Source organism: Mchenga conophoros, linkage group LG19, assembly GCF_057382185.1.
Source record: "Mchenga conophoros isolate Kocher_MC1m ecotype Shallow Benthic linkage group LG19, M_conophoros_male_GT1.1, whole genome shotgun sequence".
Lineage (NCBI taxonomy): Eukaryota > Metazoa > Chordata > Actinopteri > Cichliformes > Cichlidae > Mchenga > Mchenga conophoros.
In genome coordinates, this window is record NC_140544.1 from 15,096,909 (window position 1) to 15,116,781 (window position 19,873).

The following is a 19,873-nucleotide window of genomic DNA, read 5'->3' on the forward strand; positions in this document are numbered from 1 at the left end:
CCTGTCACAAGTTTATATAGATTTCCTCCTCTCTATTTTCCCTGCTTTTTTTCCGCTTATCTGTCCCCCTCCTTTCCCCTCTGTTGTGCCAGCGCACTTTAAAGCAGCCATATTGTTGTTATTATCATTGTCTGTAACTGAATCAGTTACCATTAGACCTGAATCTCTCTCCTTCTGAGGCCCATAGACCAGCTCTCTAACCCAATAGAAAACCCATGGGTGCTGTTACAGATGGCCGAGCCATTCACAACGTGCACTCACACACACACAGATTTCATTCTGAAGATTCATTGGCTTAATCCCATCACACACTCGAACAGCATCACGTGCACACAACCACACTGTGCTTTCTCACATCCAAACTTATCAAACCCGGACACACACACACACACACACACACACACACACACACACACACAAACACTGTTTTCTCGTTGAAAAGCCCTTGTTATTGGAGCTCACTGAGCAAATGGTCATTCTGTTGGGAGATGATGGGACTGAACTGTGTGTGTGTTTATATCTGTGTATGGGTGTGCGCGTGTGTGTCAGGAGGCCGTAACAGCTGTCATTATGGGGGGGGATGTATGAGAAGGACTAAGCAAGAGAGGGTAAATGTCATTCTATCAATGAGGTTATCTCTAATAGATGGACAGTTGAAGTCCTGGTTTCCATTTACTCTGCTCTCTGCTGAATCGCTGCGCCTCTCGTTTTGAATAATAGCAAGTGATAAATAGCAAGGTTTTTTTTCTCTCTTTCTGTCTCTGGCTGGATTATTCTCTGTAGAGTCACATGGACATGAAGGTACATGGTCATTCAATAAACACGTGGTATTTCAGTTTTCTTGTACTGGGCTCCAAATTAGGGTTTGAGTTCTTTTATCATTTATATTATATTAAACCAGAAACTATAATCTTTTAAAAAGTTTACTCCCTTTTTATATAAGTGTTCGTTTTAGGGCACGGCCGGCTGATATTTGTTATTCCAGAGGGCCATAATAAGTGAGAGAGCTCACTTTGGAGGGCTGAATTGAAGCATGACGCACACAGTACTGAGTTATGTTAAACTGCATGAATTTGGAGGACATTGCAGATTATTTCACAATGGGTTATTTGCCGGCCTACAAGGCCTACGCAGCCTGAATAAGAGATGCGGTGGATTTCTATTGAGGGTTAAACTCTTGACAAATAATCCACATTTAGCACATTGAGCTTTGAAAAAAATTTGGAAGCACATGAGACTTGAATGTAGTTTTTTTTTATCTCTCTCTTGGAACATCAAAGGTTTTTCATAACCATGCAATGTGTTTAGAAAAGGAGGGGGGACTGAAATTGGAGAAAGCTTTGTTAAAGTAGCTCAACTTCATTTTAGTTTCACATTTAATCGTATGAAGTATGCAAACAGTTAATTAGCAAGGTTTTGTTTTTTTTTGTAATGATTGGCCTCGAGCAGTATTGTCCCCATAAATTTGAAGGATTTTCATATTTACAACAGAAACAGTTATCCTGGTCTTCAGTCCCCCAGTTGGCCGGTGTCCTTTGTAACACCACCCATTTCAAGCTCCGCAGCACCAGTGTGCAACTTGATCTTGTATCTTTATCACCTCCATATTCACCATGACCAGTAATTTCACCTTAAATGTGTATTTGTAAGTTTGACTAAAAGAAACAAACATAATGGTTATTTTGTGTTTTATTCCTGTCCCATTTTTGTGTAGCGGCAGTTATAGATGTAGGCTCGAACCACAGGACCTTTTTAGGTATATTGGTATCGGCATTTATAGCGACTGATACCGATGAAAATTTAAAAATAAATACAATAAGACCCAGAAACACTGGTGTATTTCTCTCTGTTGGAAGGTGATTGGATGCTTTTGTTTTTATCTTGTTTTTGTGTTATTTGAATTATTTTGTTTCTGTTGACTATGATTCTGGAATAATTAAAGATTTAATCAGTTATCATCAACCATGGTACAAGTGCTGATAATCCATATTTGTCCACAACAACAGGCAGCAAATCTAAGTGGACTCTGGCTGAGTGTAAACAAGCTATTTAATTTCTGACATAAAATAAAAATAAAATAAAATATTGGTTGATGTATCGGATATTTAAATCACCAAATATCAGTATTGGAATTGATATTGTTCCTAAAAATCCTGCATTGGTCGGCCTCTAGTGGTGGTTTTAATAACTTTTTAAGGGCAAGTTAACCCATTGTGCTTCTTTTTGTTATTGTCTGTGTTTCTGCTCCTGTTTGAGTTGTCCTTGACCTTTGAACTCAGCTATGAGGAGCGCGCCCGATACTTAGAAAATATCGTGCAGAACCACCAGGAGCCAACCACGTTTGAGGATTACGCAGCCCGAGTCTACAGTCCTGCTCCTTGCACTCACCTGCCCTCTGACACAGGTGAGACCACAGCAGCAGCAGCTACACCTGTCAACAAATGTATGAAATAGGCTATAAATCTGGGTGTTAGCCATAACATGAGATGGTGTTAAAATTAAGGTAAAAAGGAGCCACATGTCCCACATGGTCTCCTGACCCTTTAAAGTGTATGCAAATATTGCATTCCAGTGAATTATCTGGAAACAAGTCCAACATTCAGGGTACCAGAAAAAAGTGCAGCACACAGTAATATGTAATATGTCCTGTACTTTTAACGTTTCAAGGTCTCAGAAATTCTGTGCACACCCCTGTGAAATCAGAAAATATCCACAGTATTCATGAAACACACTTAAGTTCACGATAATCAACTAATTCTAAACGACCGGGTAAATATGGGTAGAAAAGCCTAATTGGTTTCTTTATTACACCTCATATGAAAAATAAACAGTTAAACCAAAAACTGCAACTATTCTCAGATAAAGTTCTTTTAGTTTAGAGGGGATATATTTGGCACATCAGTAGTTGGACATAGTAGAAGAAATGCACTCTGACTCATTCGCTGAGGACTAAAGTTAGCATTAAATTATGGACCAAATAGTATTCTATTGGTATTCTATTCTAGTCCTTTTGTTTTATGTCCTCTTCTCAAAGGAAAAACAGGTAAATAAAAAGTAAAATGTACAAAAAATATTAAAATCCTATGAAATGGCTAATTTTTTTTTTTTTTTTTTAAAAAGAAAAGTACTCAGTTCCAAAGGACTACACGTATGGAAACCCTCCCTACATACAGGAGGCTTGACTTTTTAGTTTCAAGTGTGGCCAAAGAAAACATCAAACGCTGCCCTGTTACAGGGATCGCTGCACTGCTGAGCACTTTACATTTCTACATTGTTCACTTCTAATTAAAAATGTCTTAAAATGGCAGATTTTGATTCTTAAATTGGTGCCGGAGCCCCGACGATAACAGCGTGACATACTCAATAAAAAATCCCACATATTTTGTGTTTGTTGTGTACAGATTGTATTTTGCTGGCACTCATTGTCCAGATTTGATAGGATGAACTTCAGAGCACACACACACACACACACACACACACACACACACACACACACACTATAGCTCACAGCCTGAGTATCTGCTGAGCTCTGTTTTGTATCCAAAGCTGCACTCGGGCCCTTTTTTCTCTCTCTAGAGCTCCTCTGAGGAATTAGCTGACATCTGATCAGCCGTAGAGATGCCAGGCACGCACATGGGACTTAAATATGACTCTCATATGTATCCTGTTTAAGTTTATTAAATCGATACAGATCATTAGTCCTTGCAAATTATCTGCTTAAAATGGTGGTCTGTCCTTTGGCTCCAGTTTAATCTAATTAAAAATTAATTAATTTTTGTAGGTAAGCCGCATATTTTCTTCTTAAAGACTTATAAATGTGTGACCTGAAGGAGCAGAAGTGCGTGGTGTAATCAAATGATGGTTTGTAGGGACACGTGACAGGTGTGACTGTGTGCGTTTGTCTTAATATTTGTATAATTGATGCCTGTTTCCTTTCCTTAGCCACCTGCTCCTCATCTTACCAGCTGCTGTGTCAAAATATTAATAATAATACAACAATAATCAACCTGCTTTGAGGTTAAATAAATCTGGCACAACACCCCCGCCCACCCCACCCACAAATTTTCACTCATTCTTATTAAATGGCATTTAAATGTAACTTATTAAAGGCTCTGTTTTGGTTTGTCATGGGTTGGGCCCCAAATTCCCTTTCAGAGCACAGGATCAGATCCCAGTAATAAAGCCTGCTTGATCTTTAGTTACGATGAGTGTGTCACATCTAAAAATTGTGAATTGAGATGCTGCTTTTGACAAACTTTTGATGATCCCGTGCTCTGAAGTCAACCCAGAGTAATTCACTTCCTGCCCTCCCCCTCCTGTATTTACTCACAGGTTCACCTCTCTTAACAAACACAATGATCAATCATTCTTCTCTCTGTTCTTATTTTATTTTGTTTTATTTCAATTTTTCCCACCCATTTTATTTTCTTTTTGTCCCCCTCCCCCCCTCCTTTAGATCGTATTGTCTCACTTGCCTATAGCTAAAAAGGTAAGCCTGGTCACATGATTGACACGCCCACTTCTGACTGGCTCTTCCTAAGGACGTTACAGTCTAGCTTTTACACTCCTGTGATTTCTCCATCTCTCCGTTTCTTCTTCCTCCTGTGTTTTCGACTGTTTAACCAGGTCTGCATGTATTAACAGCTGCCTTCACTTTAAAAGGAAGCCTCACTTTCAACTTGTGGTTTGGTGTGACTTTTGTTTTATGGATCATTATCAGAGGCAGTAAGAGGGCAAGACACTTGTTTTTATTCTTGAGTGTCAGACACACAAATAAGTCCAGTTTTAATTTATTCTTAAAAACAAAACCATCGCCTGGTTTAAATTTTAAAGTGTCTCTTACTCAGGTTGGTCTCCTTATCTAAGTGCTAGTTGTTTGTCTTTTCCTTGAAGTCCTTTTCTGTCCAAGCAGCAACTTTCTGGGGCTAAAACTAAAACTTTAAGCTGCTTCCAAAAGCTGCAGTCAGTCCCTGCAGACTCCCGTGCTAGAATGCACGCCTTTCCAGCAGGAATGCGCTTGTTCACAGCCTGATCTCCACAAGTAATTTCCCCAGTTAATAATGGTAATTACCCCCACTGGTGACTGGATCTGTATGCTGTTGGTACCTTTTATATAATTGTTAATCATTAAAGTGAAAAATATAAGGGCCTGCTGTGTTATAGTTGAACTAACAGACCATCCAAGCAACCCAAGAAATGGGTTGCATCCATCTTTTGCAACTAACACAGATTTCCTGAGACTTCTGAAAAGGAGGAGTCATTGCAGACCCCCTGACCTGTGGTGTGAGCCCTTGTGAACCCAGTCAGCACACCGTTTGTGCTTTTTATCCACACCATGTTCACCACATGCTATATTCGGTAGATTTAGCTCCCCATAGCTTCTACATCTGAACTTCAGGTTAAAGATTTAACACAGGCAGCTGCAAGTGGTGAGAATGGGACTTCCACAGAGCGATCTACAAATTTTAAAAGTTTTGCCGCAAAGGTGAGTTTCACTCATCACAGGCACAAGAAGACAACCTTAGAGGGAAACATTTTGTCTTCCTCTTGAGATGTCTGACTCACTGGCTGTCGGGATGAAAATAACATCTTGATTTATTAACGTACCCACTCTGCATCCTGATAAATGTTCCTCAAACACAACACGAACATCATAGCAAATCTCTCTCCGAGGCTGGGTGAAAGTGAGACGTCCTTTTCTCCTGTCTGTCCACTCGATCCATAACTTGGTCGTTCTGTTAACCTCCGATGTCATGCTCACCTGGTGAAACTTGACCTCTAACCTTTTTGTATGCTCCTCTCGCTCTCTCTCTTCCCGGTTGTGATATGATGTAGTGCCATAGTGCTGCTCAAAAATATGCACTCTGACACCCTGTTAAAAGTGGTAAACCAAGCATAGGTTTGCACATGTGCACAAAAGCTGTTTGAATGTTGGACTAACGCTGTTTTCTGTGTTTTCAATTGTGCTCTTTCAATGTAACAGGGATGGGACAAATTAAGTGAATATGCTCTGTTATATGTGTACTCATTATGTACGTGTACGTATTGTAAATGTGCTTGTGAAGTCTGTCATGTGTGTCTTTCTGCTCCTTTCTGTTACACGTGTGGCTTTTTCTTTTTTCTGTTTTTATTCAGTTTTCTTTTTCTTCTCTCTCCTGAACTGCTCCTCTTCCAATACCTTCTCTATTTCTTTGTCCTTCTCTCTTTCCTCCTTTATCCTCTCCTAACTTCCACTCATTAGAGGAGCATAGTGCAATGTATCTGATGGTCCCGAAACCACTAGACAGCTTTAACCAGCTCAGGGTTAAAGGGAAAGGTCTTAAGCAGAAGGTTCTTCATGCTAGCTGTGAATGGTATGCACTAGAGATGGTGAATAAATTGTGAACTTTAAATTGCACTTTAAAATACTTTAAATTACAGGACAGTCTGTGCAGGGAGTTACCAGAAGTTTCTCTGCAATTTTAAACATTTATTTTTTGCAGGTTTAGCCCAGATGTCGTTCTGTTGGAACATTTCTTTATTACGTAGTAAACCTGAGACCTACTATTTAATTTGCACTTCTGTTTCTTGTATTAAGATGTCTCAGGGACTGAATGTTTATCTAAACGTCTTTACACTGACACAATGGTGAGTTTCACTCGTCCAGCCCACTTAACATCAAAGTGAGCTGTACGTGAAATGAGTTTGGCAGCCTTGCTTTAAACTGTATCATCCAAAGCTATCCTGATAGAGGTGGTACCTGTTCTATAAGAGGTTCAGCTGCAAAGCAGGAAAAACTTTAAAATGTCTTTGTAGTCACTGGTAAAGGGTTAGTATGTCCTATCAGTGAGGCTCGCTCGCTAGCTCAGATTCACTTAATTTTGGTTGGTTTAAATAATTACTTTTCTGTTTCACATTAAGTATAGGTCATGCACATGTCTAGTGGTTTTGGGGAACCTTTAACTTAAGGAAATAGAGCTTTATCATGTTCCTGTCTCTAGCTGTGTGTCTGTGTGTCCGTTTATCTGACTGTCCTGCTTCTGTGACTGTAGGAATCTGTGCAGTGTGGCTTCGTAGATCACAGTGGGCTGAAATATAATTTTATTGTTGTCCCTTCATCCTTTTTCTCCTTATTTACCTCCACCCCCTCACCTCGCCTGTCTTCCCCTCAAACCCCCCTTCTCCTCCTATTCTTCTTCCTCTTCAGGCTCCTGCCTAGAGATTCTTCGGGGAGAAAGTCCGGCTCTTGGGGAGGCCGGGAGCGACACGGCGTCCCCCATGTCTCCTCGGACTAGCAAGAGCCGCATGTCCATGAAGCTGCGACGCTCCTCCGGATCAGCCAATAAGACCTGAAATCCCCAAACTGCAGGACTCAGCCAGAACTCACACTTGATATCACATTAGGAAACAAAAAGCTTTCATATCAGCCAATCGGAGGTATCAGGATCCTCAAAAACAAGCCATTTTAAATTGGTCCGTTTACAAAGCACACAAAATTAGGTATGTAAGCAAATTAATATAAACTCTTGAGTAGGCGCTGATTCATCCCAGCATGTTGTATTTCTGGTTGGACCCTGGGCTTTAATGGGCACACGTGTTCTCTTGTACTAAATATATATAAAAGTATTCTATGGGCAATACTGTAAGTTTTATTTTGAAAAATACTCACAGATGCTGCTCTGTATATCTACAGCTTTGCTTGGGAAAAAAAAAAAAAAAAAAAAAAAAAAACACACACACACACACACACAGACACACACACACACACACACACAGAGAGAGAGAGAGACAAGTCAAACCAGTGTTGCAGCATGTTGAGTAGTAAAATTAGCAGTGCAGTATTAGTTCATAACAGCCTGTGCCATGTTAGAAAGTGCACACAATGCCAGTCAGTGTGAGCAGGACTGCAAAGAAGAAGAAAAGTGTCCTTTAAGGAATCTGTATATTTGTACTATTTTGTGTGTGTGTGCGTGTGTGTGCGAGTGTGTGCGCGTGTGCTGGGGGGGGCAGAGGTGGGAGTGGAGGCTGTAAAGAAAGCGATAAGTCTATTTTTATTTTTTTTTGTGCGCAGCACAGACCTGAAATGATAAAGAAAGTTAGTTTCTCAAGCCAAAAAAAAAACAAAAAAAAAAAAACGTTCTCCGTGTTTGAATCCAGAATAAAAGTCTGAACTTCCTCTGATGATCATTAACAGGACCGACCGATGGAAGAGGAGGCACTTGCATATATCATTTTGTTTTCTTCTGATGCTGTAAAACAAGCACTGATATTAATATTAACATGTTGGGGTTTTTTCTTTTAATTGACTGTAAACTGAGTTTTGACCCGAACAGGAATGTTACTGTATTTTTAGTCAGTCCTTCATCTGAGGCAAAGAACCACAGCTTTTTCTTTCTTTGTTCCTTCGAGTATATGTTGTATATCTATATGAGTATAAATATATATATACACATACATAGTAGATATATGAATATCTATAAGAATGTGTACAGTGTAAGGAAGCTTGTTGTGCGTGTGTACATACGGTTATAGCTGCCAAAGCCAAACTGTGATTGAAATCCAAACCACAGACTTGCTAGAAAACAAAACAAAAAGTAGGTTAGCGCTACAAGATTTCAAGCTTTCATAACCAGCTTGCTCTTCATCGTCCAGGAATTTAAATTCATTCTACGTTGTTCTTCCCGTGATGGAGCTTGTAAATCTGTATGGAGGGAATCATCATTCTCATGAATTACTGTAAAAGGCTGGTGGGTGGGGGGAAAGGGGACTGGTATTTAAAACACACTTCCGCGTGTTGGGATCTGGGTCCACAAAAGTCCACTAAGAGTTGGTTTAGTGCTTCATTTTCAGTGTTTTGTAGGCAGTTTTCAGGGTTGGGGGGGAAAAAAAATACAAAAATGAGAGAATCACCGCCAAAGAAGGGGAAGAAAAAGAGGTGTCATTGAGGGAGGGGGCATCAGCATGCAGTCGCAACACTACCACTTTTTTTTTTTTTAATGTATTTAACATTTTCAGTTTCTCTTTCTGTGAGTTTAGAGGAAAAAAGGTTAAACGAACGCTCTTCCCGTGTCTGTTACTGGTGAAAGTTTTGTTACTGTTCGTTTCAGCCATATACTCTATAGATTAAAGGGATTGTGTAACAATTTTCTTTTATTTCAAACTTAATATTTAAAAAGGAGGAGATCAGATTCATGTGCACTTACTTGAAGTCAGCTGAGGTTTGAGTCTTCCCTTTAAATTATTTACTCTTGTTACTTTTGTCACTGAGGTCAAAGCACCATTGAATGGTTGAGAGGCCCCACTGCACCCTGATCTCTACATGCTGCGTATATATATATGTGTGTATGTATACTAGAGGTCACCGAGCCTGCTCAGTTCACACCCCAAACTCCGTCCCAGCACCGAAACCACACGACGGCACCATGTTTACGCGCGCTAGTGGATTAGCGTTCAGATGCTGCTTTAAAGATCCACGGGTTGTACATACTGTTCTTTTTTTGTCCCCTACAACTAGTTTCCACCCAAAGAGCATGAATAAGTCATATCGGCGTCACTCTTCATCTGAAGAGGAGAAACAGTGTAAATCCCCCACCTGATGGATACTACTGATTACACACACTGCATGCTTTGACTGCGCACACACTCCACAAACTGTCAACTGTGTGAACATGTGTTAACGCCGGCCACACGGCAAGCGTATGGATGTGCCACGATGGAGTTTGACAATAAAACAATTCGTACCAGTAACTGCCAGAGTTGTGTGGTTAATCAGCTTCAAAACAATAACAGCAGCAGGCTGACAGCGCAGTGTTGATTGGACTCTACTCACATTTATTCACAATTGTGTCATTAGTTTCACATTCAGCCATATCAAAATAGGACCGTACAGTCTTCATAGAACCACACGTTACATTTTTAGCATCATAAAGGCATTTAGCAAATATCTCAACATGAATAATCAAAGACAAAAGACCTTTTTTTAATAGCAGTATAACATTAACTGTTTCATTTCTGTATGAAAATATTTTATAGCTGAGAAATTAATGATTGTTTTCTCTTTACTCTTATTCATTGATCTCTGTACATTTGTGGTTTGAAAATTTAGTTTTTTAGGATGAGAAGGAGGAAGATCACCCATTATGGTTACACTCCTAAGCTTTAGTGAACATAAAAACAAATGCCAAGTTCAAAATGACTGGCTGTTGGGCCCGTTTTACTCACTCTGGTGGTGGCATTAATGAGCTTTAGTGCCAGGTTATTTGCAAGAAAAGCTGAACTGTAAGTAATAAGAAGAAATAATTTAATCGGTTAACATTATTCTGGATTATTTGTTTTGTCCGGTAACTTAAAATATCCTCTTTTCCCTTTAAGGAAAAGCGAGCTAGGATGGTTGTGTAGAAGCCAGTTTCCAGGCAGGGTTTCAGCACCTTGGACAGTTACAGGTCATCTTCAGCATCTTTTACTCATAGCATATAGTCCAAATATACTTCAGCAGAACTATAAATGTGTTATTTAAGCACCCAGAGAAGAATCAGAGGTTTGTGGTAGATTGATAGCTTTGTGGGAGAGGAAAAAAAAGACATTTTGAGATGTTATTTTATCAGATTTTAGTATCTACGAGCAGTTTTTGTGTCCAGGTGACCATTAAAATTAATTCAATATTTTAAAATAAGTGCCCGGAGGTGTTACCAAGATGGCTACCGAGTGGCGAGACTTGCTTCTGAAAGGACTTCTTGATAAATAAACTTTTTCCCCCTCTTTTCCAAACCACAGTTTTGCGCGCGACTCACGGCCGCACGGTCATCTGCAGCAGCATCACCTGCCGGTTCTCGGTGGGGTGAGACTTGTTGATGTGTCTCGTGAGTCCCGGGGAGCTGAAGAAAGTGGAGGGGCAGTGTTTGCACGTGAAGATCTGTTGCTGCTCCTGCTGCTGGTGGTGGTCGCACTCCCCGCCACCGCTCTCCTCTCTGTGCGCGTGGAAAACGTCCCCTCTGCGTCCTCCTCCCAGAGTCTCCGCCATCAGCTCGTCCCTCATCGCGTGCCACAGCCGGTGCTTGTCCCTGATTTCGACCGACGGGAAGCGCGCGCCGCACAGGTGACAAAGGCACACCTGGCTCTGTCCAGAACTGGGCTCGCGCGCTTGGCCGTAAGATGCAGCGGGCGGAGACGCTCGCGATGTCATCTCGTGCGCGGCCAGGTGTTTCTTCAGGTAAGCCTGCCGCCGGAACTTCTTCCCACAATACCGGCACTCGTACACCTCCTCCGGTAACGACTGAACAAACGGCAGAGGCGGAAGCTGCTGCTGGGGCAGGTCCGCGCGCTCCTCTGGGTTCAGCACGAGGAGACTGGACGGCGGGCTGTCCGCGGCTCTCACCTGCGGCTGCAGGTCCAGGCAGCTCTCGGCCGGGTTCCGGTAACGCGGAGAGGAGTCGTAGCGGGGAGGCGCGAGGCCGTCGCCGTCCGGGCTGTCCCGGGACCGCGCGTGGAGCAGCAGCAGAGACTGCTCGCGCCTCATGCGGGAGCTGTCCAGCGCCGCGTGGTGCTGATTGGTGTTCACGCGCAGCAGCTCGTTCTCCTTGCCCTCCAACTCCACCGGCGGCCTCTCGTGCTGAGCGAGCCCTCGTGCCTCTTTGAGCGAAAGGTTCTTGTTGGGGGTCGGGGTCTCACCTGCCGGGCTGCTCACCGGGCGCGGCTTGTGCCAGCGGCGGTGAGAGGCCAAGTTGGCCGGGCAGCTGAAGACTTTGTCGCACTCGGGGCACCGGTACTCCACACGCACTATGCGGGAGCACTTGTGCTGCGCAAGGGAGAAGGGGTCGGGGTACTCCTCTTTGCACAGCTGGCAGATGAACTCCCCCAGCGGCTGATTCCCGCCGGGGCCGGACGACTTCTCCCGGTGCCTCCGCAGCTCGGGGCTCTCCTTCTTGATGCGCAGACCCAGAACCGGGGAGGTCGTGACCTCGTCCTCGAAGTTCAGCTTCCGGTTCACTTTGGGTTTTTTCGTGGGGTTGCTGCACGCAGACTGTTTGCTGTGTCTGCTGCTGCTCGGCTCGAGGAACGAGCGTTTCCTCGCCACTTCCTGGCTCATCACGGTGAGATGCGGGAACAGGTGCACGTGGGGAGGGTCATACTTGTCACCGTGACCGTAGGACGGCGCGTGGTGGCGGCTGCTGCTCGCGAGGATCCTCTCGATGGAGGCGGACACCGAGGTCGGCGTGGAGCTGACCAGGAACGGCAGGTCCGGCAGGTCGGGTACTGGGGAGGACGGCAGACACCTGCCCGTGAACAGCAGCTGTTTTTCTCCTTCCTCGCGCTGCTCAAGAAGTCTCGTGCCAACCGGTTTAACGGGGCTGCAGGAGTCTGTGAGTGGCGGAGGCGGCGGCGGGAAGAAGCAAGAGAAGTCACCGTCGGGGCTCAAAGCGTCCAACTCGCTCTCAGGTAACTGCGCGCGCCGGTCCGCCTCTGCCTCCAGAGCGGACTCCACGTGCGGGCTCCACGCCTCCCTGACACCAGCGGAGTCCTCGCGGGACACTGGGAACTCTCCGTCCTGCCGCTGAAACGGGAAAACACTGAGCACGTGGCTCTCTGCTCCGGTCGCTTCACAGCTGTACCCCCCGCCGCCGCCGTTCCGGTCACCCTCCGGGTTGTTGTTGTTGCTCCGTGACCGGTATGACGCCGAGCCTCGCCGGTGTCTCTTTACCAAGAATCCTCGAGGCATTGTGGCGATGACAGCGCGTGGCACAAGCACAGCGGAAAGGACAACAACTCTTGTCTCGAGCCCACTTTCAAGTAGAGCTTTGAAGTGGCGGAAAGAGAGAGAGAGAGGGGGGCGCGCGCAGGTATGATGAGTGAACGAGAGAGAGAGAAAGAGAGCAGCCTATCCGCGTTAACATTTTTTTCCATCCAGCCTCACGGACACCGATAGCTTTGACTGAATGCTGAAATTCAACATTAGACTAAAAATTATAAAAGCACAACAGCGAAGAAAAAATAGTGTCAGGCAGGGGCGTGTCCAGGTGGAGGTGGCACAGGGTGGCACCTGCCCCATGAGGTATGATTTTAAGTACTTTAAATGTTTTTTATGCTAAAATTTCTGTAGCCTACTATAACTTAAGTAGAGTCCAAGTATGGTTAAATGCTAAAGTGTGTTTAACCTTCAGGTGTTGAATATATTTATCTGCGCTGCTTAGTTTTAATCATAAATGTTTCCTGCCACAAAATTTCCAGTAAAACGGTTTTGATTACTGATTTAAATTGTAGTAATTTTTTTTAAAACAGCAGTAAACCAAATTACTCTAAACTGAAAGCTCTAATTGAATCTTATTGTTTTGTTTCCATAAACAGTCACAAAATAATAAACAAATCCATCCACAATTAAAACAATCATTGGCTGCAGCTCTGTAGAAAGCAATCTCCTTATTAGTTTTTTATCCTCTGGAGTGGATATATATGCATGTTTTTGTTTTAAAATATAGGGTTTGATTTTTATTGTAATTCCCGTGTAACTGTTTCATAATTAGGTATCAGTAATTGGGATATTTTGAGTGGTTCTGCACAAATATTTGAAGTATTACTTGTCTTCAAACAAGATGTTTACTCAGATTTTCTTCAGACTTCTGTTTCAAAGTAAAAACAGCCCAACCATGATGACTTCACTCTAAGTAGTTATTGATTAAAACATTACGACGTCACCACTTCATCTATAATTTGGTACTGATGATACTGTAATAAATAATTAATATAAACCTACCTTCAGTTGTATTTATTTTTTGCAGTATCAATTGTGTTTTTAACTCTTTGCATAAACAACATATATAATGATAAAAGAATGTTTTATAGGTAACAGAACAGGTATGATAGACAGAAAAAAAAGTATTTCTGTATAAATTTTAAAGATCCCCGTTGGACATTTTAGGGTGGCCACTGTAACTCTTATGAAGCACCACTTACAGTACATAATACTGCAAAACATGTGCTCAGTGTTTCCTATGCCATTTTTGTCTGCACTGCATTTATTTATGATCAGATACTGTGCCACAACTGGTGCCACAACGTTAAAAGATCCATGGAATGCCTCCTGCATAATGAGAAAACCTATAACTTCTGAAAAGGCTGTTCTTGGAGTGAGGTAGGTCACTAGCAAGACCTTTTTTAAGTAAAAGAAAAGTGTCTGGATTACCTCAGGGGATAAATTTGTCCTCTTAAAAGGTAACTTAGTCAGGAAGATCAGGAGACCCCTAAAGTCAGAGTAGCGGGAGCCAAACTTCACCTTTTAAAGTCAGTGCCCACATTAGCAGATAAGGGCTGTATCCCTGATTAAGATTAAGTAGGATTTACTTTCCTGCTTTCCTGCTTTTCAGACTTTTAACACTTGTATTGACAGTACAATTTTTTTAAAATATAATTAAATGTCCTAATGTTCATTTCCTCTCTTCCTTTTACAGGCTGACTTGAATAAATAACATAGCCAGAGGCAATTTTTGCCAATTTCACATTTCCCCTTCAACATCCCTTCACCTCACAGCACTGACTTTCAGCCAGCGATGATCTGTGTCGTCTTCATTTCTATTTCTCTTCTTGCCATCCAAAAATCAGAAGCCAACCCAATATGATCTCCCTTTCTATAAATGAAAGCTCACATTCTACAGTACTGTGCAAAGTCTTCTTTACCCATTATTCCTTTAAAATTTGCTAGGAAAATGGGAAATAGATGAAAACAAACATGGCAATACACTTTGTACAATGAAAGCCAGCCATTATTCTTTAGCACAATCTGAACCCTGTCAAGCAGCTTTCTTGTAATTTCTTTGAAGAGTCTTCAAGAATAGTTCTCCAGGCTTCTCTATGGACCATCAAAGTTCTTCTTTGGGTGTTGGCTCCATTTAGATGATCCAACATTTTCAATTATGTTAATGTCCGGGTGCTGCAGAGGCCGATCCATGACTGATAGTGTCCCGTCGTGTGTTTTTCCAGGTACCCTTTTATTGCATTGGCAGTGAGTTTGGGACCGTTGTCACATTGAACATTTAAACCATTGTAAGATGGTTTTCAGATGGTATTTCATGGTGGATCAAAATCTTTTATGGATTCATAATTCTATCAATTTAGAAAATCTCCTACACCATGACACAGCCTCCACCGTGTTCACAGGCAGCTGTAGACACTCACTGTTGTACTTCTCTCCTGACCTTCTCCGTACATACTGACAATAAATTCAATTAAACATATCAGTGATTTGAACTAAAATTTTTCAAATTTGGATTCATCACTCTATAATATGTATTCACATTTCAGTCCAGTTCTTTTGTAATGTGCATACCTGAGTCCTTTCTCCCTGTTTCCCTTCTTCAAGAATGGGTTCTTGTCACTCGCCCTACCACTGAGACCATTTCTGATGAGGTTTCATTGAACAACTGAAGGATCAGATGCATCTCTCAAGTCACGTGTCAGGTCTTGGCTGGATTTTTAAATTTTTTAAGGACACAACTTTCAGATAATATTTATCTGCTGTAGATAGATTTTTAGGCCTGAAACTACTTCTTTTATCTTCCACTTGTCCAGTTTTCTCAGTTTTATGAAGCACACACCGCACAAAATACCAAGAGATACCAAGTCAGTGCTAAGGGGCCTAACACGCAACAAAACATTCATCTGGAAATGGTCATGCATTAGTACTGGACTGAAAGTGAGTGAAAAAGAAACCCAGAAACCCTGGAGAACGTTTGCTCAAGACCAGTTAAGAACAAATCTGCAAGCCTGGCTCTTTGGGAGCAAAACACAAAGAAATGAGGAGTGACTCAACACTTTTGCACAGTAGTGTACTACTCTAGGGTCTAATTTTTAGTACACCAGAACATTTACTAGTTCCTAATGATACCTAATATATTAATATACAAATTATTATTAATATTACTATTTAATTATTAATATTAAATTATTTCCTCAAAACTTTGCTCTGTATTGAGAACTTCCAAACTCTTTCCAGAGAGATAGAAACTAGTGTCATCAGCAAACAAGGTTCAGGGCTCATGTTTCCACCTATTGGTTCATTAACTCTCTAACTCTTAAGTAGTGTTTTATTACATTTGGTGTTTTCACATTAAAATGCCAATAAAATTCCTTCACCATAGTTTAAATCAAAAGAAAAATTATGTTTTAGCTGCTTCTGTTCATAGTTTGTTTGTTTTATAGCTAAATTAAGAAGAAGCTGAAATAAAAGCTGTCTGTCTGCTGATAAAGTGCTAGATCTTTAAATTTGGTAGATTTCTTGTAAACTTTACTCCATGGAGTCTAAAGAGGGGCAGAGCATTTACTCCACTACATTTCTATGAAAGTTTTATTTAAAAAATTTTCAAATACGGATTTATAATATAAAATCTAAGATATATGATTCTAAAGGTATATAAAGTAATTAAACTGGCTTTTTTGTGGCACTGAAAAATCAGATGTACTGGAACAATATTTTAGTAAATAAAATACATTTTTATTTCTAATTTTACATACAATATACATACAGAGCCCAACACTGAACCTTTTATAACCCCCAAAAAAAAACACCCTTCAGGAGGTTGGATTTACGAGTATTTATTTGTACATATTGATATCCATGGTCAGTGTAACTTTTTAGTGTGATACCTTGTTGTATTTCTCTATGTTCTCCATTAATAATCTGTGATCTATAATGTCAAATGCTTTTTAAAAAGTGGGCAATCACCCCGCAGTGTGAAATACATGGAGTTCTCAGTGTTAAAACAAAAACCAAAACTTTAAAGAATAATTTGAGAGGTAGTTTTTGGTGAAACCGTTAAAGGAACTTGAAGATTATTGTTTAAACTTTCAGAAGACCCTCAGGGAGCCTTTACAGAACATTTCCTGAAGCTTTAGCAAGATGCTAAATATTTGGTACAATATGAAACTCGAGCTATTGTAAAATCTTTGAGGAAGTGATTTTCTGAATGTGCTCAGAACTTAAAGACCACAACTTGTGGCATAATTTCCCAACATTTATCTCACATTTCTTCTGAATTTAGAGTAAATTTCAATACATAAAACACTCACAGGTTCCAAATAATTCTTAAAATGCATCGAAAGTAAAACAAAGGGAATGAAAATTGATAGTTTTAGATGATGGAGTTGCTGCAGCAGTTGATCATGTGCAAAAAATAATCTGCTTTGAGTTTGTTTGGAATGTGAGAGATAAAGTAAAAACTGTTTAAAGAAGACGAGATGAACAAACATAAAACATGAATAATTTGTTCTTTTTCCATTTAAATCAACTGTTTGTTTTCAGTTATTTACTTTTACTGACATTCTTTGGTTGATGTAATTTTTTAAAAACTGTAAAATATTTAAAATACAATCAACCAGATATGACACATTTGTGTAATGCTGCGACACTCTTGGAAAAGTGAACTTAGCAGCCTCTTTATTAGTGTTTTCAGTTTGCACCTTTAACCAGTGAACACGCACAGGAGGCATTTTGAGGAGAACAACCTGATCAGGTTCGTGCATATGCACTGGAGTGGGTGTAATTAGAAATTGCCTCCCTGCTGGGGCCCTCAGTTAAAGATCATATCTTTTTTAAGACTACTAATGATCGTTTCAGTGTGGCTGAAGTGTCTGATTATCCGTGTCTCTGGTGTTGCCATGGTGGGAATACCTCAGGCACGGCTTTCCCTCTGCGTGCATGTGCTCATGCACGTTTGCGTGGCGTTATCTCCTCAGCAGAACAGAAAGAGTGCGGGGAAGGAGAGAGATTGTGATCTAATGTGTGTGTGTGGACAATTCACACTCACCCTCCCCCACAAGAGACTGCTGTGGCTGATAAGAGGTCGAAGGGAGACTGATCCATCTATCCATCCACCCATCCATCCACCCACCCACCCACCCACCCACCTCCCCTCCATGGGCTGAGGCCCCTCTGAGTGGGCCAGGCGCTCCACAGCCCGGCCAGAGGGGCTCCAGCCAGCCGGCGTCGCTGCCTGGAAATCAATCAAAGCGGATGAGCGTGGGAACGAGCTCATGGGCCGGGCTGGTGGCCGGACGAGGGTCCCCTGGGGAATACAGCAGAGAACAGAGATGAGCTGTGTGGAGGGTCCTACACTAAAAATTAACTTGAATCAGCGCTTCTAGTTTCTTCAGTTTGGCTGTTTCTCCACTGTAACTGTCAGCTGCTACCCTGAGGAAACCTTGACCCCTGATCATCCTGACTGAGACCTCCGCTTGATTTTTAAAGTCCTTATGATCTCTACAACCATATTTTATAATAGAAAAAAATAAATACAAATGATAATATGATGATCGCCTCTGTCAGTGCGCCCCAGGGTGGCTGTGGCTACAATATAGCTGCCATCATCAGTGTGTGAATGTGTGTGTGAATGGGTGGATGACTGGATGTGTAAAGCGCTTTGGGGTCCTTAGGGACTAGTAAAAGCGCTATACAAATACAGGCCATTTACCATAATAATGTATAGAGAGCCCATACTGGGTGTTTTGTTGTTATTTTTACTGTTTTGGGAAACCAAGTAAGGAAATAAATAGCCATTTTACCTTAAAACTGAACAAGTTCCTTTTTATGCACAAAAGTGATCAATATATTCAAGACAAATATAATATTTTGAAGCATCCTTTATTAAGATTGTAGTAAGATTCAAGGTGATACAAAATACTGAAAAACTCGATCAAAATGATCAGTTTTATTATATATTTCTTCTGATATTTTATCCTGAATATCACCGTCCTAACTTAATAAAATCATTATTTAATTGTGTATTAAGGTATAATTTTTTTTAGCCTTTAAAAAAAACCTTTTTAAACATATGTACATTTAGTTCACATTGCTGGATTTTCCCACTATGGTGAGGTTTGCATGATATAAATTTTATCCTCTGATCAGCTGGTGAACATTGAACTTTCATTCCCCCCCCCCCCCCCCCCCCCTTCCTTTTGAGGAGAAAAGGGGGAATCGAATCACACGAAGAAAGCTAAGAGTGAGTTCTGCCATGAGGATAAAATCAGTAAAGGCCGGTGTAAAGATGTAAAAGCGGGGTAATCTCCTGTAAAAATATAGATCCCCAGCAGTCTGAGGAGGCTGCTGGCTGGAGGGTGTGTGTGTGTGTGTGTGTGTGTGTGTGTGTGTGTGTGTCTTTATTTTGCATCGCATCAGTGGGCAGTGAGGTGGATAATCCTCCAGGCTGCTGAAAATGACTCTATTGATCTGTGCTTCTCAGTCACAATCCCTTTAAGTACTGTCGTATTATACGGTTGATCCGTCTGTCTGTCTGTCTGTGTTTACATGGAGTTTACATCTTAACTGATGGGAACTGAGCACGTGCACAACCCAGTGCACGCGTTCTAACTCATCATGAGTTTGCTGGTTTCCAGTTTCGGGAAACCAGCTCTACAACAATCTAATTTTGAGATTAAACTGAGAGGTTGGGCTCTCTTGCATTTGTGTGGCTCTTAGCTAGAAGCAGCTGTATAACAATGGAAGAAAAAAGGGTTTGGTTTTATTTTTTTTTACACATACAATAAATCACTGTTAGATGACAGGACACAACTGTTTGCAGCCCCGATATTAGTGTTAGATTTAAAGTTAAATTAAGCCACATGACACTGGTTTGCACTCTAATACTGAGACAAATGCTGTTTCATTAAAAAAAAAAAAAAAAACAACCCAACAACAACAACAACAACAAGTAAATAAATGCACTTACAGAAGAGACAGAAACAGGTTCCTGTGATTTTTACTATTTTACCTTTTAAAAATAATTTCCCTCTCTAATTTAGACATGGATCCATCGGTTATTTGTAGGCTTCTTAAAAACCAGTCTTATTTGTGCCTTACAGATCAGAAAGAAACTCTCTGTAAACCTATAATCAGATAATATGGTAAAAA

The 19,873-nt window shown here is 41.3% G+C and overlaps 2 protein-coding genes across 6 annotated transcripts in view; one reads left to right on the forward strand and one right to left on the reverse strand.

Moving 5' to 3' along the window:
• Positions 1–9,726, forward strand: part of ralgapa1 (Ral GTPase activating protein catalytic subunit alpha 1) — an 85,422-nt gene extending 75,696 nt beyond the window's left edge. For 2 of the 5 annotated variants that reach the window (XM_085258063.1, XM_085258066.1), the window contains exons 45-47: positions 2,280–2,404; positions 6,242–6,353; positions 7,187–9,726. In XM_085258063.1, the coding sequence (XP_085114189.1) occupies positions 2,280–2,404; positions 6,242–6,353; positions 7,187–7,274 (325 nt within the window). In that variant the 3' untranslated portion in view covers positions 7,275–9,726. Of the gene's footprint in view, positions 1–2,279; positions 2,405–4,456; positions 4,490–6,241; positions 6,354–7,186 lie in introns of all 5 variants that reach the window. The other 3 variants (XM_085258064.1, XM_085258067.1, XM_085258065.1) reach the window with 2 other exon arrangements.
• Positions 9,727–9,789: 63 nt separating this feature from the next.
• Positions 9,790–12,716, reverse strand: insm2 (insulinoma-associated 2). Its single transcript, XM_085258068.1, has one exon. It carries the CDS (start codon positions 12,692–12,694, stop codon positions 10,766–10,768), a length of 1,929 nt encoding a protein of 642 aa, XP_085114194.1. The 5' UTR covers positions 12,695–12,716; the 3' UTR covers positions 9,790–10,765.
• Positions 12,717–19,873: the final 7,157 nt, after the last annotated feature.

Coding starts and splice junctions, on each gene's coding strand:
- insm2 (XM_085258068.1), bottom strand. CDS start 12,694: ATGCCTCGAGGATTCTTGGTAAAGAGACACCGGCGAGGCTCGGCGTCA.